The following is an 18,562-nucleotide window of genomic DNA, read 5'->3' as shown; positions in this document are numbered from 1 at the left end:
ATGGACTGGTTAGCTGTGCAGTTAGGCATGTAATCCCATCTACCAGTTGGTTAATTGATTACAGATTGATGCAGTTTGCCAGCTGCTGCTTGTCTTGTCTGAGGGGCTCGTCTCAACGTTGCCCTGCCCTTACGTGCCTTCCACCCTTTTCTTTTTTTGCAACCCCTCATACGATTGGCTTGTCGGAGCACCGATGGCTCAGCCATGCCCCTCTGTCAAAAGCCATATGTCACGTCTGAGGAGTGATTGGTTTGCTCTGAGAGAATCATGCACCCTCAAAAATCCAGATCTCCTCATGGAGAAATAGAGATTAGGGAAGAAAGCGTATGCTTTAGTGCAAGCGAAAGTGTAAGACCAGGTTTAATCTACATTGAGTTAATAAATCTCATTATCATCAGGATCCACCTTACCTTAAACAAGCAGCTTAAATAGAATCACACTTACTTTCAGAGGAAATGCTTTGTGTGCTAAACTTCTCCTCAAACATATGTGAGCGCTTATCAAATGTATTTTGTGACAGTTACTTACAAAACTGTGTTCGGCACACTGATGTTACAGTTATAAGGTTTAACGTATTTTAAAAAACATCACGGCAATATTCATCACAAAATGAGCTGTAAGTGTAACAAATGCAGCTTAAAAAAATCTAAAACAAAAAAAACACACAAAAACATTTGATTGTTTACTGCTTTACAACACCCACCCACACACAGCACCCAGTTAACAAGTAGGCCTGGCAGCTGGTCAGATGAGGCAGCGAGTATAATTGGGTCACGTAAGGTGAACATAATTTTATGCCTGTTTGAACTCTCATCCTCTGTAATTGGACTGATTAGCAATGCTTAATTGGCTTCTGAGCTTTCCCATTTGCCTTGTATTTGGCATCAGTTTAAGCTAATAGGGCTCCAATTAGAGCAGAGTCAAAACAGGCTCATAATCGTGAAAGCAAAAAAAATAAAAGTGGATTTTAAAGCCCTCTTAGATGAAAATATTTAAATGAACTGCAATCAAACAGACCCGAGAAGGAAATGGAGAAGATGTTTTTTAGGTGCTGTTGAAGCTGTTGCAGCAAAGCAGACACGTCACCCATTTGAATAAATATAACTTTATTCTGAGAAGGAGAAAACTATTTTACAATGTGCAATTTTACGTTAGCTGAATGTGTGCTTGCAGTCTTTTTTTTTTTACTTGAATGCTCAGTAGTAATGCCTGATTTTGTTGTATATGACTGTCAGTGACTCATTTTCAGCCGTTTTCAGACTCATTCCTCTGTTAAAGCCTTCTTGAACTTTAGTTTACTTTTAAGCAGATCGATTATCTCACCTGAAATCAAGCCACCGGTGAGCGCTGAACATGGCTGTATAACGACTATGAGAAGAGCCTGCGTGTTTCTTTAGTTATTTCGTAGTCTTCATCAGCCGTAGGCAAACATGCACATGAAAAACGTGATGCAAAATGTGATGAACCTCAAGGAAGAACCCCACCCTCCTAGAGCCATTTAAATACACCGATCTAAATGGCACATTCAAACGTCTAATATATACTATAAATAAAAACATACAAACTACTTTCTATGTAAAGTCTTAAAGAAACTATTGCTACCAATACAGGTATATATGTGATTTGCAGTACAAATACATGGTGCCAGGACCACTCTTGAGTACAGGACAAACAATTAAGAACGGATCTTCAGCAACCTCGCCATCATAGCCAAGTATGATGTTGACAATAAATCAGATTCATTCAAAAACTTCACGCATGAAACTGAACTCCACTGATGGCTCATCAGCTAAGACTTTGCAAATCTGTTATTTTTTTCTGTAGGTGAAACACTCGTTGTATAACTTGAGTAAATAGGAATGGTGACAAACCCCCGCTATCAGTGCTGCATCTTTAACACAATAAATCTCTGCCGTCCTAATCTGAATCCGTCACTTCAAATGCATCACACAAAATCTGCTCAGGTAATCGCTCTCCTCCGAGCCCTCTGCTGTTTTGGTCTCAGAGAGGTCGCAGTATCTGTTTGGAGGGTCCCTCCCCCTGCGCCAGCTCTCACAGTTCTTCGCTCTCCAGTGTGGCCTCCGGTGGGGAGCTGGCGAACAGGATGGGGCTGGTGTCCGACGTGGGGAACACTGACTTGATGTCGAGCCCCTGGCCTGTCAGAGCCGCGTATCGACTTCCTGTTCGTGGAGTTTTCTTCATGGGTGCGGGGATGCTCTGATGCCACTGTGCTAAAGGTGGTAGCTAGCATTACTACACAGAGTGACGTACCCAAAAATGCCGTGGATTTCTTAATAAAAGTGATAGCTACTCAGCTGTACAGAATATTTACCATATATATCAAGTCTGCAGGTGCATGAAATGACTCCAGCCTCGTTTTTTGCTGACACTGTGTACCAGCCTGCATCGTCTTTTGTTGTCGGCTGGATAAGGAGACACACATATCCTGTGGCGTCCTGGGTCATGCTGAGGTAGAGAGATGATAGAGAAATTTGATTCAATTTCAAAAGAGTTTAAAATTTGTTATATGGATTTTGGCCGTGTCTTTTTATTGGACATACAGACAGGAAATTAAGAGAGGAGGAGAAGAGGAAAGCGGGTATAACATCTGAATTAAAGTTGCCAAATTTAACCGCTCAGGTTTCTAAATTCATTTCTTTCTTTTCTTTTTTCTTTTTTTTTTTTTTTAAACCTGTCCCGTTTGGTTCTTTTGCCATCAGAATTATTGTCTAAAGGCGAAGAAAGATGCCCAACGGATTTACTTTACCAAATGGACCATCCCAGCCTTGCCGTAATGGTCCATTTGATTCAACTTTTTATTGTTTATTTTATTTTCACTTGCTGAATACGGGACAGACTTGACTGGAGGAGAGAATGTGGAGAAAGAAAGAGGGAAAGAAAAAAACCTGAGAAGAGGGACGGGGAAAAAGGGCAAAAAACAAAAACCAACAGAATAAGCAGACAAAAAATACATATATCGATCACCTGGATCACCTGTTGAGAAAGAAAAAAGAAAGCAAGCAGAAGAAAACGAGAGTAATAAACAAGATCACAATGATATATGAGAATATGACAGTAAATACTAAATATTAAACATTATTGTGCAGCACGTGAGATCGACAGCGCACAGTGTGCTTTGAGGTAGGAGCCAAAAAGGGTGTAATTTGTGTGTGTGATCACCCGTGTGTACACCTGTGAGCATGAACGCGCTTGTTTTTAAAAGGTTCCTTCATGTAATGATCTGCTAGAGGGTGTGGGGGGCCACTGCCCCGACCTCCAGGGCATGAAGCAGGTATGGAGGAGATCAAGACTCCAGACATCTAAATTCATTTCTAATCAAGGCATGGCTCTGAAACCGTGTCTGAGGGAGTCAGAGTTCTTACTAACCTGATTCGGTCTTTAGTTCTGGGAATAGTCTCGTTGTCTTTTTTCCAGAAGATGACCGGAGGAGGCATACCCACAACGCGACATTCCAGCCTTACTGGAGCTCCCTCAGGAATCCCCATGTTCTGCAGCTTCTCCACAAACTGTGGTGGGTGCTTCCTTTCCTTTTCTAAAATGAATATGCATAATTGAAATGTCCACATTGGGATTGTCAAAAAGCAAAAGTCCCAATCGTATTCGGTCCTTACCCACAACCTGCAGCTCCAGACTGAAGGAGCTCTGTCCTGCTTTATTGCTTGCAATGCAGGTGTATGTGCCGGCATCTTTCTGAGTGAGAGGGTCAATGACCAGGGAATGGACGCCGTTCTCTCTCACCAGCATCTTGTGGTAAAGGTCTGGATAAACGGGCCTCCCGTTGACCAGCCACATGAGCTCAGGGTTGGGTAGGCCGCTCACCTGGAGAACAGAAACGTGTTACAGTGTGGGGAGGCAAGATGCTCAATATTCCTTCTGGTTTCAGTGGCACACGGGGACCTCCTGCCTACCTTACAGTCTAGTCTGCACAGTCTTCCCTCATGAGCCATCATGTCCCCTGGAGCCTGGAGGAAGTGAGGTTGAAAAAAGCGCCCCTGACTTTGTTCACCTTCAACTTCCTGTATGCGGTTTCGCACCCTGAAAACGTGGAGGCGATCAAAGCATGTTATAGGAAACACACACACACGAATCCACTTGGTTTTGTAAATGGCCACTAAGAATAGATAGCTGCACAAGATCCCAGAATATCAATAACACTACGTTTAGTTTTATAGGAATATTTCTGAAAAATAGAGTTTATATGTTCCTTTCAAATGCTAAACAGAAGGACTTAGATCTACAGATATAAAGTGCTACCAAACCAATATTACTATCAGGGAGGATAATCAATATTTGCCTGTTCACCCTGCACACTCACCTCTGAGCATGAATGGGTGTCATTCGGTTTCGGGGAGGTCCCGTTTGGACTATTAAATGACCTGAGCAGCTGATTCGCCCCTGGTGATCAGCGAAATATCAAATCACAGCTCAGCTTGAGCAGCTTGAACAAGGTGCTGATAACATGAAGAGGATATAAGTCAGAAGTTTCACCTGTGGATTGGCTACCATTATGGTGTAGTTTCCATCATCGTCACTGGTCGTGGATTCTATGTGTAAAGCACAGGTCCCGTCCCCCTCTCTTATCTTCTTGCAATGGACATTCTTCTTCAGGATCTGCTTGCCATCCTTAAACCAGTAAACCTGATGAGAGCCACAGGTGTGAATGACAAAATCTGAGGTCAAAGTCAGAGATGTTTTTGCATAGCCTAGCTGTTGACCTCTCACCTTTGGTGGCGGGATTCCCACTACTTTACATGAGAAAGTTACAGGCACTCCCTCCATAGCCCTGAAGTTCTTTAGTTTCTTATCAAATATGGGTGCAATGCATTTTCCCGTGGGAACGTCATCGTGCTGCACCTCGTCGTCTGACTCCTCCACCGGCGTCCTCTCCAGGCGGAACTCGATCTCGCTCATTAACCTTTGCTCAAAACTGGACACTTTATACTCCTAGTGGAGGAGAAGCACGACATAAATATAGTTACAACAGTCATACTGCTGCATGGACTGTGTCCCCCGTTTGCTCACACAGACTGGCCTGACAATAAATGGCTACAGTAACATGCACACCTGATACACAGAAACCACAACTCAGGGAGATAAGAGAGGTTTGCAGTAATCGGCAACATGAGACAACGTGCATCTCAAAACTCAAACCTCATAATAAAAAAAGATGCAGACTTTAAACCAGTTGTTGAAAGACCACACAGTAGCATCTGGGAGTACCACTGCTGATAGGTTGAAAAAAACCCCCAAAAAACACCTAAGCTAAATAAAAAGGCTTATCTAAGCTAATCACAAAAACTGAGGGTAAAACAGAGAACAGAGGAAGATGAGCTGTGTGAAATTTCATGGTAATATGTATGTTTTTAAAAGTAAAAGTGTTACTGAAGAAACACTGAGAGGAAGGAAATTTTTTTTGAACTCATGAAGAAAAGGCCGCAAAATATAGTTTTCCAATATAGGAAAACAATATTTTGAATCTTTTTGAATTTGAACCCCTTTAATTCGATTTTTATTATTATTATTATTATTATTATTATTATTATTATTATTATTATTATTATCATCATTCGTGCAGGTTATGGTCTGTATTAGTTAACATAAGCGTGAATGCTGGATTAGAGATATTAAGGAAACTAGATAAGTAGATGACCAGGGGTGCACATAAGTGGTCCGCAGGTGCGCATGCGCTGTCAAATTAAAAGATGCGCACCAGATAAGAAGTTGCAACGCGCGTTTGCTTACATATAAAAGGCACTGTTTTTGTCCGCTAGAGTGGAATTTTCACGGCATATTCTGCACCACATCTCTGTGCGTTCATCATTTGTTTGAAGCCAGCTCACCTCCTGCAACCACTTTTCCGAGAATACGCGCTTCTTTTGCGGTTCGGACTCCTTCTGACATTTCTTTGGAGGTGAAGGAACACCAAAGTAATTGCTTGAAGGAGCTTGCTTCTTCGACATCTTTAAGAGTTCTAAACAAATGTCTGTCCTCCTTCAGAAAATCTTATGTACGCAAACGCGCATTGCAACTTCTTATCTGGTGCGCGTCTTTTATTTTGACAGCGAATGCGCACCTGCGGACCACTTATGTGCACCCCTGTAGATGACAGTATCCTAAGTTGTGTGATCTCAGTCTGAAACAGAAGTATAACCCATACAGCCTCGAGCAAAGCAGTGCTTGGGTCGGGTCCGTGTACCTCATCATAGTTAATGACAGTAGCGGCAATGTTTGGTCCAAGGGGCCTGCTCGCTGTTTTCCCCTCATTACTCAGCTTCTATGAAAGGACAGGGATGGATGAAGAACACCAAAGACGCACAAACCCTACATACAAACACAGAGTGATGGAATAACGCACAAGCTGTTATTATTAGCATGCAGAGGTTGTTAGGCTACACTGACACCAGAAGATGAATGACAGTTAATGACTGGGGGCGGCAATGATTGCACTGCTCTGTATTCATCATTTCCAAAAACACTGGAATGCTGTGCAAAAATAAAAACACAATGTAATGCTTCGAAAATCATGTAAACCCTTTATTTCATTTAAAAAGGGACGATATATAACAGTATTTTAAAGTTTAAACATTTGATGTGTCGTCTTAAATAAAGGGTTTAATGATCAGCGGATTAGCTACATTTGCATCACAATTGTTGTTTTTTTGGAAATGAGGTTAAGTATAAAAGTCCCCATCAACAAAACGTTTTTGTTGATGGAGATGTGAGAATGCAGCACAGTCACTGGTTAATACTCGATAAAATATGATCTTTAAAAGTATTAAAAACTCTATTGCAATTATTGATCACATACTAATATTTTAAACCGATGAGCGGGGATCCAGTGGAGGCGAGAGAAACACCGGATTCACCCGTTGGGCTAAGAAAAATCTTTTTGTTGATGCGCCGTTCTATTTTCTTCACCACTTCATCAGTACAAAATAGGCAGTCAAGCCACAGAGACCACCTAGTACCTGCTGATGTACAAAATGTGGAGTGTCGTCTTTAACTCGAAGCTTCTTCTCGATGTCGAGGAGGATAATTTCTCTGCTCTCGCGGATGGCTTCAGCTGACGGAGGGCGGATCTTCAGTGCCTTCTTTTGAAGCCTGAGTAAACAGAGGGCAAAAAACAGAACACATGGCAGAACGTGTGACAGTTCACATTCGCATTAGCAGTCGTTTGTCAGACACGGCATACCCTAACGGAGCTCCCTTGGGCAGGCCCATTGAGTTGGTGGGCTGGCTTGGGGTCAGGGATGGCAGGACGGAGCTGAGGAAGGCGACAGGGTTTTGGATGGGACTCGGGGTGGAGCTGCTGGAGGTGGGAGAAGAAGCCTGAGGGGGTGACTGGGCTCTTAGGGCGAACAAGCTATGCACTGACCCCGGTGTAGGCGAGGATACGAGAGACGGTGGGCTGGTGGGAGACTTGAGCACCCTTGTGGGGAAAATCCTGGGTGATGGGGAGAGGGGTGGGAGGAGAGTAGGGGAGCTAGCCGCGGAGGAGTTGAGCTCAGCAGCCAGCTCGTGTAATAGTGGTACTGGTGACTCTGTTGGGGAAGGACTCCTGACCGGTGAGAGGGTCTGAGCGGCTACAAACTCTTTAGGTCGGACGTAGTTGAAGGAGTGGGAGGTAGGTGTGAGATTCATGAGGGAGGCGTGGGTGCTTCTTAGAAGAGGAGCCGGGGACGTGATCTGCTGCAAGGCTGGGGTTGAATCTGTAGAGACCGTGTTGAGCTTTGGTGCAGGCGGAGAGTAAAACTGGGCTGTGGGTGCAGTTTTGGCAAAAGATGCAGGGGACAGGTTAATATGGGAGGCATGGATGGTGTTCATCTGGGTTACAGGTGCTGTACTGAGAGAAGGGGCGGAGCTTAGCTGTGGGGCAGGTGGAGGGGAGGTCACCAGTGAGGATTTCATATGATGAGGAAGTGAAGGAGGAGAGCTCAAAAGGGAAGCTTGGGAAGTGTTAAGAACAGGTGAAAAGGTGGTGTTGAGTGCTGCAGCAGATGTTGATCCTGGAGCATATGGGGTGGTGGTCACTGGAGGTGCTGAGTGGGGGGTTTGCTGAAGGGCTGTTGTAGTATGTAAAGGCGGCACGTGCGGTATTCTTGGAGACCACAGTGGAGCTTCAGGGGAGGTCTGGACTCCGGGCTGGATTTGGATCTGGTACGGTGGGTGAGACTGAGGCTGGATGGGGGTTTGCGTTTGTGGTTCAGTCTCCTGCTGCTGCTCCATGAGGACCTGGTTGTGCAGGATCTGGAGCTGAGCTGGGTCCCTGTTGATCAAGCAGACACAAAATCAAAGAACCAAAACTATACATGGTGAAGACGAGAGAGGCTCAGTGCATCCAGCATCCAGCAGAATACTCTGCCCTTTTATGGACTACCAACAAGCAGCCCATAAACAACACAGACCGAGCTTTAGATACACTGAGCTTTCAGTGAAAACAAAATGTTTGCCTCTTTTGTAACCATGAAATGACTGCAAATTGGCTCACAATAAATTATTTGTTATGTTTATCTGTGTTTTAGCCTGTGAAGAAAAAGAAAAGCTAAATCATAGAACAGGATGTGATTTACAGCATTATTAGAAGTAACCGATCAACATAAATGCACAGAAGCAAACTTACAAATAGAAAACGCCATCCTTTGTCTTAGAAAGTCTGAAGGTCCACATTTGAAGTCCGCATGCATTCATTTATGAACTGAAATGATTAGAGCTGCTATCTGAGCGAGTGGAGGAGGAACCACCCACCTCTTCATTTGCTTTTTTCATAATACAGCCCATCAAACACAGACTTCAAAGTTTGACCGAATTTGGGTAAATCATGTACAAAATCTCCATCTGAGCGCATGGTTTTTTTTCATCATGTTGTACTGTTGCCAACAACGCACTTTTTCAAAATTCAGCAATGTGTTGTTGCTTTCTTTTTGCTCTACTCACAGTTTAGGTTTAGCCAGCACTGGTGGTGGTTCTTTGCCGACTGATGCCTCAGTGATGTCTTCATCAAAGGGACTAGATGTGTCACTTTGTTCATCCTCGTCATCCTCAGGCAGTTTGAAGTGCACACGTCGGCCTGCTCTGGAGTTGGTTCGTGAGTCTTTGTGGTTTGTAAGGTTGCCTGTCTTTAGGCAGGAGTTGGGTGGAGGATCAGGCAAGGGAACCACAACAGGGCTCCCGTTCTGATGGGCTGGGGTCCCCTTAACTTTGGAACTGATGTCAGGAGATGTCACTGAACATCTGGACAACTCCTGCTGTGCTGAAGTCTCAGCTGCAGATGGAGAAGTAAAGGATTTCGGATATGAGAAAATTTTTCTGGCACCATGTGCTCCACTGGATCCTAGAAGGTCCTTGTGTGAGAGAGGATCTAAATTTGGGGTGCTGGTGCTGTGAGAGTTCAAGCAGGAGCTGCTGCTCAGGCTGGAGGGCTCCAGATTGGGCAGGCTGGTGCGGAGGGGGTCTGGACGCAACATGCTAGAGTTGTGAGGGTCTAGACGAAGGCTGCTAGTGTTTAAGGGGTCCAGGCGTAAGGTGCTAGAGACGAGTGGGTCAAGACGAATGGTGCTGGAGTGCGGCTTAATGCTGCTGGTTATAACAACCTCTGGTTGAGGCTTTACAGCGGGAGCTGATGGGGAAAGTTCTTGCACTTGACTAGGCTCCACTATTAAACTGCTTGAAGACCTCACATGGTTGCTGTTGCTGCCATTGCCTGAGGACAACCAGCAACACATACAGAAATTTCAATAAGGATAGAAATGTGAAAGCTGTTGACCTTTAAAGCCAAAGAGAGGTGTTACCTTTGACCCTGAGTGCAGCACTGCTAGACACGGTTCCATACTTGTTGTTTGCTGTACATGTGAACACCCCCGAATCTTCAGGAAAGACCTCAGCAATGACCAAAGTGCATATTTCCTCTAGAGGTAAAGAGAAAAAACGTGGCATGCAATCAAGTCGGATATTCTATAGCTGCACCCCAGCGATTTCTCAAAGTGTTTAAGTGCAGAAAAGAAAGATACATGACTCTTGTTTCAGCAGTGAGAATCTACGTGCAGCTAAGGCTGTTTGAAGTGATCTGCAACGGTGATTTGACACAGGATGGGAGGCTACCTTATATGGTCCAGATTCAAGGAAAAGCAGCCCTGGCTTATGTACAGGGGAAGAGCAGGAGCTTGAGCCAAGGACTATAAACACTTCAACAGAGGAATATGTACACACTGCAGCATCGTATACAGGCAGGCAGCTGCTATGGTGCAGTCAACACTTGTATTTTTGACAGACTGAATGAAATATGTACCTGATTCAGCTGGAGATCTGGGCTCTGAAATAGAAGCAAGTATCAAAATCATTATGAAACCAAGGGGGAGAAGCTCATGTTATTGTTAATGAATTTTTTGGAGACTCATTATTAGCAATCATTTCCAAAATATTTAAATACTCATGCTGGCGAATTCCACATACAGAGATGTATACACGTATACACAATCTGAGCTTTAAAATCTGTTCATGCAATATAAAGATTTAGGACCTGGAGCTTATAAAATTAACCCTTGGACAATTTTTTAATACAGTACTGTGCAAATGTCTTGACTCACCCCTCATTTCTTTATATTTTGCTTCTAAAGAGGCAGACATTCTTGTAATATTCTTGTAAGCAATCTTAAGCAATACTTCTCCAGGCTTTCTGAAGGTATTTCAAAATTTTTCTTTGGAGATTGGCTACGTATTCATTCATTTTCAGTCCAGTCCTTGTACCTGACTGTTTTCAGAAAAAGTCAAAACTGTTTTTTAGGTTTGTAAAGTCATTTTAGCTGACCTGTGAATCATTCAAGCATAAAAAGGTACCCAACTCAAGGGATGAACCAGTTTTGTGTCTACACAAACCAGATAACTTAGCAAGTAATCAATTTTAAATTGCATTTTTAAGCACTTCTTGTTACTAGCAGCCTGTCCAAAAACCAACAAAGTCATTTCCAAAGCGCTAGAAGTCGAAAACGTGAAATGATTTGGCATTGTATGCATTATGTTCTTGAAAATTTGAGGAACCTAGACATGTAGAGGACAAAAGAATTGAAAAAAACCCCCCACAACTATCTAAAGCTCCTGAATGGGATGGGAAAGTCAGAAAGTCCAGCAAAGACCTGATATAAGACCTGAGAAATACATTTGGCTCTTGATCCATCTATTACCAAGAATCCATTTTCAAGGAAGGGAAACAGGCTGAGGTATGCCAGATTACACAAGAACTGGTGTGAAAATTTGTGACAACGGGTATTATGGAGTGATGGATCCAAATTTGAAAGTCAAATCTTTGCCAAATTATGTGGAGGACATCTTGAAGTTTTACAGCCATCTGTAAAACACGGCTGAGGCTTTGTCATGATTTGCAGCTGTATTTCAGTCAGTGGTGTTGGAGAGCCTGTCAAAACTGATGAAACTACAAATGCTAAAAAGCACCGACAGAGCCTGATGCACCCTGCAATCTTCTGGAAATCCTCTGATATGCACCGGCTTCATTTTTCAGCATGACAAAAATCCTAAACACACTGCCAATGTAGTAAAAACACACCTGGCTAGAAAATCAGTCATGGATCGGCCTCCCCAGAGCCTCAAACTGAATATTGTGGGATCATCTTGACACAGAGCAGAACAAAAAGTGACCCCTCTGTTTTTCTTTACATAGTTTGTTTCCATATATATTTGCATGTTTCAGTAAATCACTGTATCTATTTCCCATTTTCCCAGAAAAATCTAAAGAAATATGGAGAAACTTGAGACTTTTTGCAAAGTACTGTAAATTCAACTTACTTATGATTTTTTTTTTTGTTTAATGCTGCACAAAGGAAAAACAAGTTACATTTGATACTGTCCATTCAGTATGATAGCAAAGGGGCAACAACAGAGCTTACTTTTCTGCAGGATCCTGAAATCAGGCGAGTCCTCCATGATTTTTCCTTCTCTGTACCAGTCCACTCGAGGTGACGGCACCCCTTTCACACGACACTCTAGCACCACCAGCTGGCCTTCTGATGCAATGAGGTCCTGTAGGCTCTGATGGGACAAAACCAGCTTCAAGTTAAGTCACTTAAAAAGCAGTATTATACAGAGCAGCCTCGTTCTGAGAGAAATGTTACCTTCGTGAAGACAGGGGCAGACATAATGGGTTGCCCGTTTAATCCTTGTGGAGAGCTGTGGTCAGGAGTTGGACTCTGAAGATGAAAAAAAGTCCAAAAAAGGATTCATGGATCAAATTATATAAACTTAAACTAAAATAAAGAATATGTAGTGAAAGGAAAACCTTTGAGGTATTCTACCTCAGGCTGGGGTGTTTGTGCTGGAGGTGACAGGACAGGCACTACAGATGATACTGAGTTTAAAGGCTGTGACGTAGCTGTTGTTGAAGTCGTGTGTTGCAGCTGTGGAGTAGATACGACTGGGACAGATGCTGACACCCCTTGGCCTTCTGTAAGTTCTGAATCACCTGTTGAAACAGGAAACACCTGCACAGACAGCACAGATGTTTCCTCCTGAGCAGGATGTGGTGCTGATGCCACAGATTCTTCTGATAACTCTGAGACTGGAAGTATAGCAGCAGATGTCTGGATTGGTAGAAGAGGTTCAGATGCTGTTTGAGCAGCCACTGGAGGCGAGAGCTGCTCCTCTGGTTGTTCCTCGGGGACCGCTGCAGGCTGGGATGACACACTCTCCTCCTCCTCCTCTGGAGGGAAGGTTTCGTTTAAAGATGAATGTAAAGATGGGGATGACTTTGGTTGGTTTCTCTGCAGCCTTTAAAAATCACAAAAGAAAGAAGTGTTTGTTTCGTTTAGTGTTGATAACTCTTGTTGGTGGGTGACGATAATGACAATGGGGCAGGAACTCACTGGGCTACATGTTCAAAGTGCGGTTCCACATCAGAATCAGAAGAGGAGGCACCTGTGAGATTGAACAGGAAGGTGTGTATCAATAAAGAAGTTGCAGTGCGGCATATTAAGGTGTCAAAAAGGAGGAAAGAAGCGATCACCTTCTACGTAGATCTCAGCTGACGTGGAGTCGGTACCGTAGCAGTTAGACGCAAAGCACGAGTAGCGCCCGGTATCCTCCTCGAATGCCTCTGCAATAATCAGAGAGTGCTGCTCACCATTGGTGATGATTTGAATGTCAGGGCTGTTCTCCAGCTCCTTTCCCTCACAGAACCACCTATAGAAGAAAAACAGGGTAAACTGATCAGCGGTGAGTTTCTTCCATCTCCGTGACAGTTTTCTTTTGTTTCTTTTTTGCCAACAAAGCCAATCATTACAGGACAATCCCAGCGAGCTTTAAATTTGGTGCGTTTCTCCGTTCATTCAGATTTTTCTTTAACTTGATTTTTTTTCTAGTAGAAGTAAAAACATCTGTTTCCATTATAGTCATGTTCATTTTTGTTTTAAACCCAGTTTAGTTTGATTTCTTTTTCATTAACCTGCTGACACTGTTTCTACCAGCCTGGCCTCTTTCGCAATTCCCTAGTTGTGTTTCTGGCTCGGTAGCATTCAGCAGAGTTGTGCAGGCCTGGAGGGAAATGTTTTGACGAGCAAGCCCTATCCTTTTCCCTGTAAGAGAAGAAGCAGCAGCTTGCTGTGCCACTTCAAACGCTGTTTCTATTCACTGCTGATGTTGTCATGACAAGGAGCACAAAACAGTTAGCATCATTTACTTTAACATCAGCGAGTTAAAATAATGAAAAGCAACCAACTATGATTTTTTTTTTTTTAATTTGTTCATGACTTGATGAGAGAGGTGCTTAGATGCAAGGTAGCTTACACCAGGTCTGAGTCCTAAAGCCAATAATTAGTACTGCAGTTTAAAATTTTATGTTATTAAATAGCAAAAAAATGTATTTTAACAAATGTAAAACTTAAAAAAATGGCAGAAAACTCTTCCAGCACAACTAGTACTGCACAGCCTTCTTAGAGCACGAGTAGACAGGCGCTGTACTTGGAAACAGACTATTTTTTTTGTCATTGTAAAACTATAATAACTTCTTCCTCTAACTTCTTCCCCGTGCTGGCCAGCAACATATGCAGCAGCCTCTGTGTCAGCGTACATCTATTTTGAGGAGATGAGGCACTGATGCTTTATAAAATCGAGCCAATAAAAGAAGAGGAATGGGGAGCTGATGTGTTGCTCTCTGGAAATGCGTCACCACATAGTCATAATTCATATCATAGCGATTACGCTGAGATTATGGATTATCTGCTTCACTTTTTCTGTTCAGTATGCAGGCTCTGATGTCCCCAGCCGCTGTAGCTGAAGATTTCCAGAGGGCGAAAACACAAACCCGTGCTAAAGGGATGTTCCCGATTCTCGAATGCAGGACGGGCTGGAATGTGCCTGTGTCCTGTCTGAGCCGAGCTTTGTCACTCTCAGTGAGTAAGAGTCTAAATTGAAAGCATGAGTGGCAGAGGAGGTGGCTTGTCTGTGGGCCAAAGACCCTTGCTTTCTGCACCTGTCTGGGATATTTTCCCTCTGAAGATCAGAACGAGAGAGGAGATTCCCTCATGAGCCCCGGGGTCTCTGACTGGCTGACATAACCACATACGCACAAAGCTAAACATAGACTCAGGATCCACATAATGCTACAACCTGACATATCAGAGAGAACACACCACTGAGAACTGATGGAAAATATAAGCCTCACAACTCCATTTTGACTCATTTAATTCAGACACAATAACAGCTATGTTAGACAAAAACACACTTGATTAAATGAGCTCTGTGTTAACACAGAAAGTAGACTTGAAACTGTTAAAAAACACCTCAGACCTTCAGAAATGTACATCTGTGAGACACTGGGGCACACACAACAAAACATCCAAAAATATCCACTCAGGAGAAACTGTAAATCATCTTACCAAAGTCTTCACACTTCTGTCAAGAGCTCAGTTCCATTATCAGACACGACTGCAGCTCACATTGCCAGCCCAGTCTAAAAATGGCTGAGAGCTACATTCTCCCTGGACAAGTATAAGGTAGTGGCTCAACAATGTGCAGCGGGGCTAACAAGCCCATGCCCCCTATAGTCAGACACCTCAGCGGGTTAAAGCTGCTCACATACTATTCACATAAAACAGGTCAAACAAAACAGCCATGAAAACACCATGTGGCAATTATTATTATGACGCCTCTTTAAAAATGTCTAAACTTTTGTTACAGGAGGCCTTTAACTGAATGTGGTAAAAGGTGTAAATTGTTCTTAAATTCTAGCCTTTTTATTTTCAGTGTAGTTTTTGATGATTTATAATTTGTATGACTGCTCATCTTAAAAGAAGAATGCCTCGCGCGGTTATCATTTACTCCCCTGACGACACATAAATTGACACAAACGCTCACTCATACGGTTCAGAATCAGCTGTCGGCCGTCATCACATGTCACTTCTGTCTGCATCTCCGAATAAACCTCCGCGTCATTCATCCAGAGTTACAACCTAAATGACTTTGTAATTTAGAGACAGGCTCTGACGACAGGTAACCAAAATATGTCTTTTAAAATAAATGTATAAATCACATCGGAAAAGATCGTTTTCATCTTTTGCATTTGATCAGCAAAGAATACAGAGTTATACATGCTGATCGGGACATTTCATTGTTACATACATAGGTGCCAATACTATTACATGTATGACATGTTAATATTATCAGGTGCTGGACTCTAGCATGCATATGTATAACTGTGTGCAGTGTTTAAAAAGCATGGGCATACCATTAATTCATTATTTCATATACCAAATAAAATATATATATTTAAAAAATAACATATTAAAGTGTACTTTCTTCACCGTGATGACCCCTTGTGGAGAAGGATCAGCCGAAGGTAGCCTTTCTCCATATAAATGAAGGTTAGCTGAAGAGGATTAGGGCCGCAGAAACACCCCCCCCCCCAAAACTTTTACCTTTGTAATAAAATGTCTGTTGCAATACTTAAATATGGTTACATTTTTAAAAATCATTATATTGTGCAGTAAAAGCTTAAGATATATTTTTATGTAAAAATGTCAAAATACCAAATCACTAGCCTAATGCTGCAAAATAAATGCAGTGGAATAGAAAGTTTGATATTTGCTTCTGAACAGTAGTGAAGAAGAAGTACAAAGTAACATTGTATCCCTTGTGTTCTCATGCTATGTACTACTCAAACAAAATCATTCAGCTGAATTAGACCCTTGTGCGTGCTGCTAAAAGTCCACTGGGATGCTTCTGTTGAGGAAAACCAACAGCACATTGAGCTTTTACAAACACTGCATTTGAAAAAAATGTTTAGATTGTGAAACAGATACTGTGTCCTGCAAAACAAAGAATAACTTAATGATGACTAATGATCTTACCGGACTTCAGGCAGAGGGAGTCCTCTAACAATGCAGTCCAACCGGACCTTGGTGCCCTCAGAAACCTCCCTGCTTTTCAGTTTCTGGATGAAGCGAGGCGGTTCACACACAGGCTCTGCTGGATATGGAGTTTCTGTTAAGGCAAAGCTTTGAGGCTCTTCCTCCGTCTCCTGGAGCACAGAGTCACACTGGTGCTCCTCAGTAATCGAGCAGTCCTGAAACTCCACATGTCCTGTCTCAGAAGCCAGCTGGGCAACTGGTTGGTGTGTAACGGGAGGGCTGAGTGTCTTCTTCTCCACCTCCATGGACATGACTGCGCGCTCCCGGTTGTCAGAGACGAGGGGATAAGCTGTCCCATCGTTCTGGCTCTTGTTTGGGATCCTGCTCCTGTGGGCTTTGCAGGCTCTCGGGCGTATCCGTTTGGAGCTGTTGGCCTTGAACAGAGAGGACAGCTCCTCAATGAAGTCAGCTGCCTTATTGAGGAACTCCTTCTTGGACTGGGTCTCCACACCGTAAGGGGCATTTCTTGCTGACCTGTTATAGTCTTGGAATCCTTCACCAAAGTCCCTGCTGTTCCTGATCACATTGTCCTGCCGTGTGGATGCTTTGTGCATCTTTCTGTCAGATGTGAAAGTTTCCGGCTGAGTGAGGGGCACAGTTGAGGGGGAAGCAGAAGGAGCATTAGAGGGGTTAGAGATGGGAATAGAACTGGGTGTGGATGAAGAAATTGAGGGTGAGGAGATGCTGGACGGGGTAGATGGCGTGACAGAGGCTTTGACCTCTGCCCTCTCCTCACGAGGCTCGTGTCCGATGGCCTGGCGGGCCAGGTTCACGCTCTTATCCAGTTCCTCCTGGCTGAGGAAGGCTGAAAGGTCTGGAAACTGGGGGTCACTGTGGCCAACAGTGTCCTCCGCCTTGCCTTTGAGTGACCCGTAGATCTGAATGCGTGAGGACGAAGCGTCTGAGCGGCTCATCTCACTGTGGCGCTGCTGGGCTCTGGCTTCTGCCAGGTAACTCTCCCTTAACAGCTGAGACAGTGACGGTGGCTGGTCAATGCTGTTCTCTTGCATGTTGCTAAAATAAACACAAGATTTGATTAAAAAGTATGTAAGTAAAAATATTCATGTAGGCTTTTGGGCTTAATGTGATCCTCTGCAGGTTTATAGAATAATTTCCTGCCCCACCTCTTAAATAAATCATTAACAAATGTGAAAGAAACGAGACACCCTGCACACTTGTGTGTAGCTGATCCACATGAATGTAAATCAGTGAATGTTAGCAGAGTGAAATGTCACAAACAAATACATTTTGACGTGATCAGCTTCTATCTTAATGCAGTCAGTGGTGTGATCACGCATCCTGTGTGATCTGAGATTGAAAAGTTTTAAACAGCTGTGCATGGAAATCTAACTCCTGAGGACAAACTAATGCAAAACATGAATTTGCTGACTTCAAGCATTTAGAAAAGTTGCTGTTTGACAATCAGCGCTCAATTGTCTGCCAATATAAAGTTCAGAATAACTCCTTAAGTACAAACAAATCTAGTCCTGATTAAAATCTGCGACAAACATATATTATAGTGGCTCATTTCCTCCATATTTTAATTCTTGGACACTAATGGAGTAGCTTGGGATTTTTCACGTCATTGATCTTATAAGGCGCCTCGGTATAGCCCCTCAATTCACCTTCTGTTTGAAACAAGGCATTTTCACTCCCGACCTTCTTTATTTAATCCAACTTTCTGATTCGCTGCCCCTCATCACGCTCTGTTTCAGACAGGTTTTTTTTTTCTACAAGTGACTCAGTATGACGTCAGAGAGGAGTATATTCTTATGGTTATCTCAGGCACTCTGGCTACTATCTGAAACTGAATGCTTTTAAAGCAGTTGGAAGCATGAGTGTTTGGGCTCATGGTGATTACTTATTTCAGTAACTTTGGCCATGTTTAATAAACAGTATATATGACATATATATCCTTGGTTTAAAGTTTTATTTTATTCTATCTCAATCAAAAGATGCCAAAACATGAAAATTAACTGTTTCTCTTTTGACTTTTGTTAGATAGTGATAGCTATTAAATTTTCTATTTCCACTAATTAATGACACTGAGTTAACAGTTTATCAAGAAACTAACTGGATTCCCAGCGAGTAAACAGTAAATCTGAGAAATCATTCATGGTTCTTTAAGTCAC

General features: G+C 43.0%; 1 protein-coding gene across 1 annotated transcript; it reads right to left on the bottom strand.

Moving 5' to 3' along the window:
* Nucleotides 1-1,145: 1,145 nt before the first annotated feature.
* mypn (myopalladin) lies at nucleotides 1,146-17,440 on the bottom strand. The gene is made up of 20 exons (XM_063492235.1): nucleotides 16,371-17,440; nucleotides 13,031-13,206; nucleotides 12,891-12,942; nucleotides 12,324-12,795; nucleotides 12,144-12,218; nucleotides 11,919-12,060; nucleotides 10,307-10,330; nucleotides 9,810-9,926; nucleotides 8,956-9,721; nucleotides 7,214-8,287; nucleotides 6,990-7,122; nucleotides 6,218-6,295; nucleotides 4,744-4,965; nucleotides 4,510-4,659; nucleotides 4,337-4,416; nucleotides 3,930-4,056; nucleotides 3,633-3,840; nucleotides 3,388-3,553; nucleotides 2,333-2,466; nucleotides 1,146-2,231 (listed from the first exon to the last, which is right to left on the bottom strand). The coding sequence occupies exons 1-20, from the start codon at nucleotides 17,438-17,440 to the stop codon at nucleotides 2,053-2,055; spliced, it is 5,445 nt and encodes a 1,814-aa protein (XP_063348305.1). The 3' UTR covers nucleotides 1,146-2,052.
* Nucleotides 17,441-18,562: the final 1,122 nt, after the last annotated feature.

The sequence above is a fragment of the Pelmatolapia mariae genome, linkage group LG13, assembly GCF_036321145.2.
Source record: "Pelmatolapia mariae isolate MD_Pm_ZW linkage group LG13, Pm_UMD_F_2, whole genome shotgun sequence".
Classification (NCBI taxonomy): Eukaryota; Metazoa; Chordata; class Actinopteri; order Cichliformes; family Cichlidae; genus Pelmatolapia; species Pelmatolapia mariae.
Note: the sequence above shows the minus strand (reverse complement) of the source record. Positions and strands in the feature narration are given on the sequence as shown.

Bases quoted from the DNA above. Each gene is read 5' to 3' on its own strand.
- mypn (XM_063492235.1), bottom strand. From the start codon at position 17,440: ATGCAAGAGAACAGCATTGACCAGCCACCGTCACTGTCTCAGCTGTTA. The intron at 12,796-12,890 runs GTGAGTTCCTGC...TGATTTTTAAAG, and splicing joins CACTTTGAACATGTAGCCCA to GCTGCAGAGAAACCAACCAA. The intron at 2,467-3,387 runs GTTAGTAAGAAC...TCTCTACCTCAG, and splicing joins AGAACTAAAGACCGAATCAG to CATGACCCAGGACGCCACAG.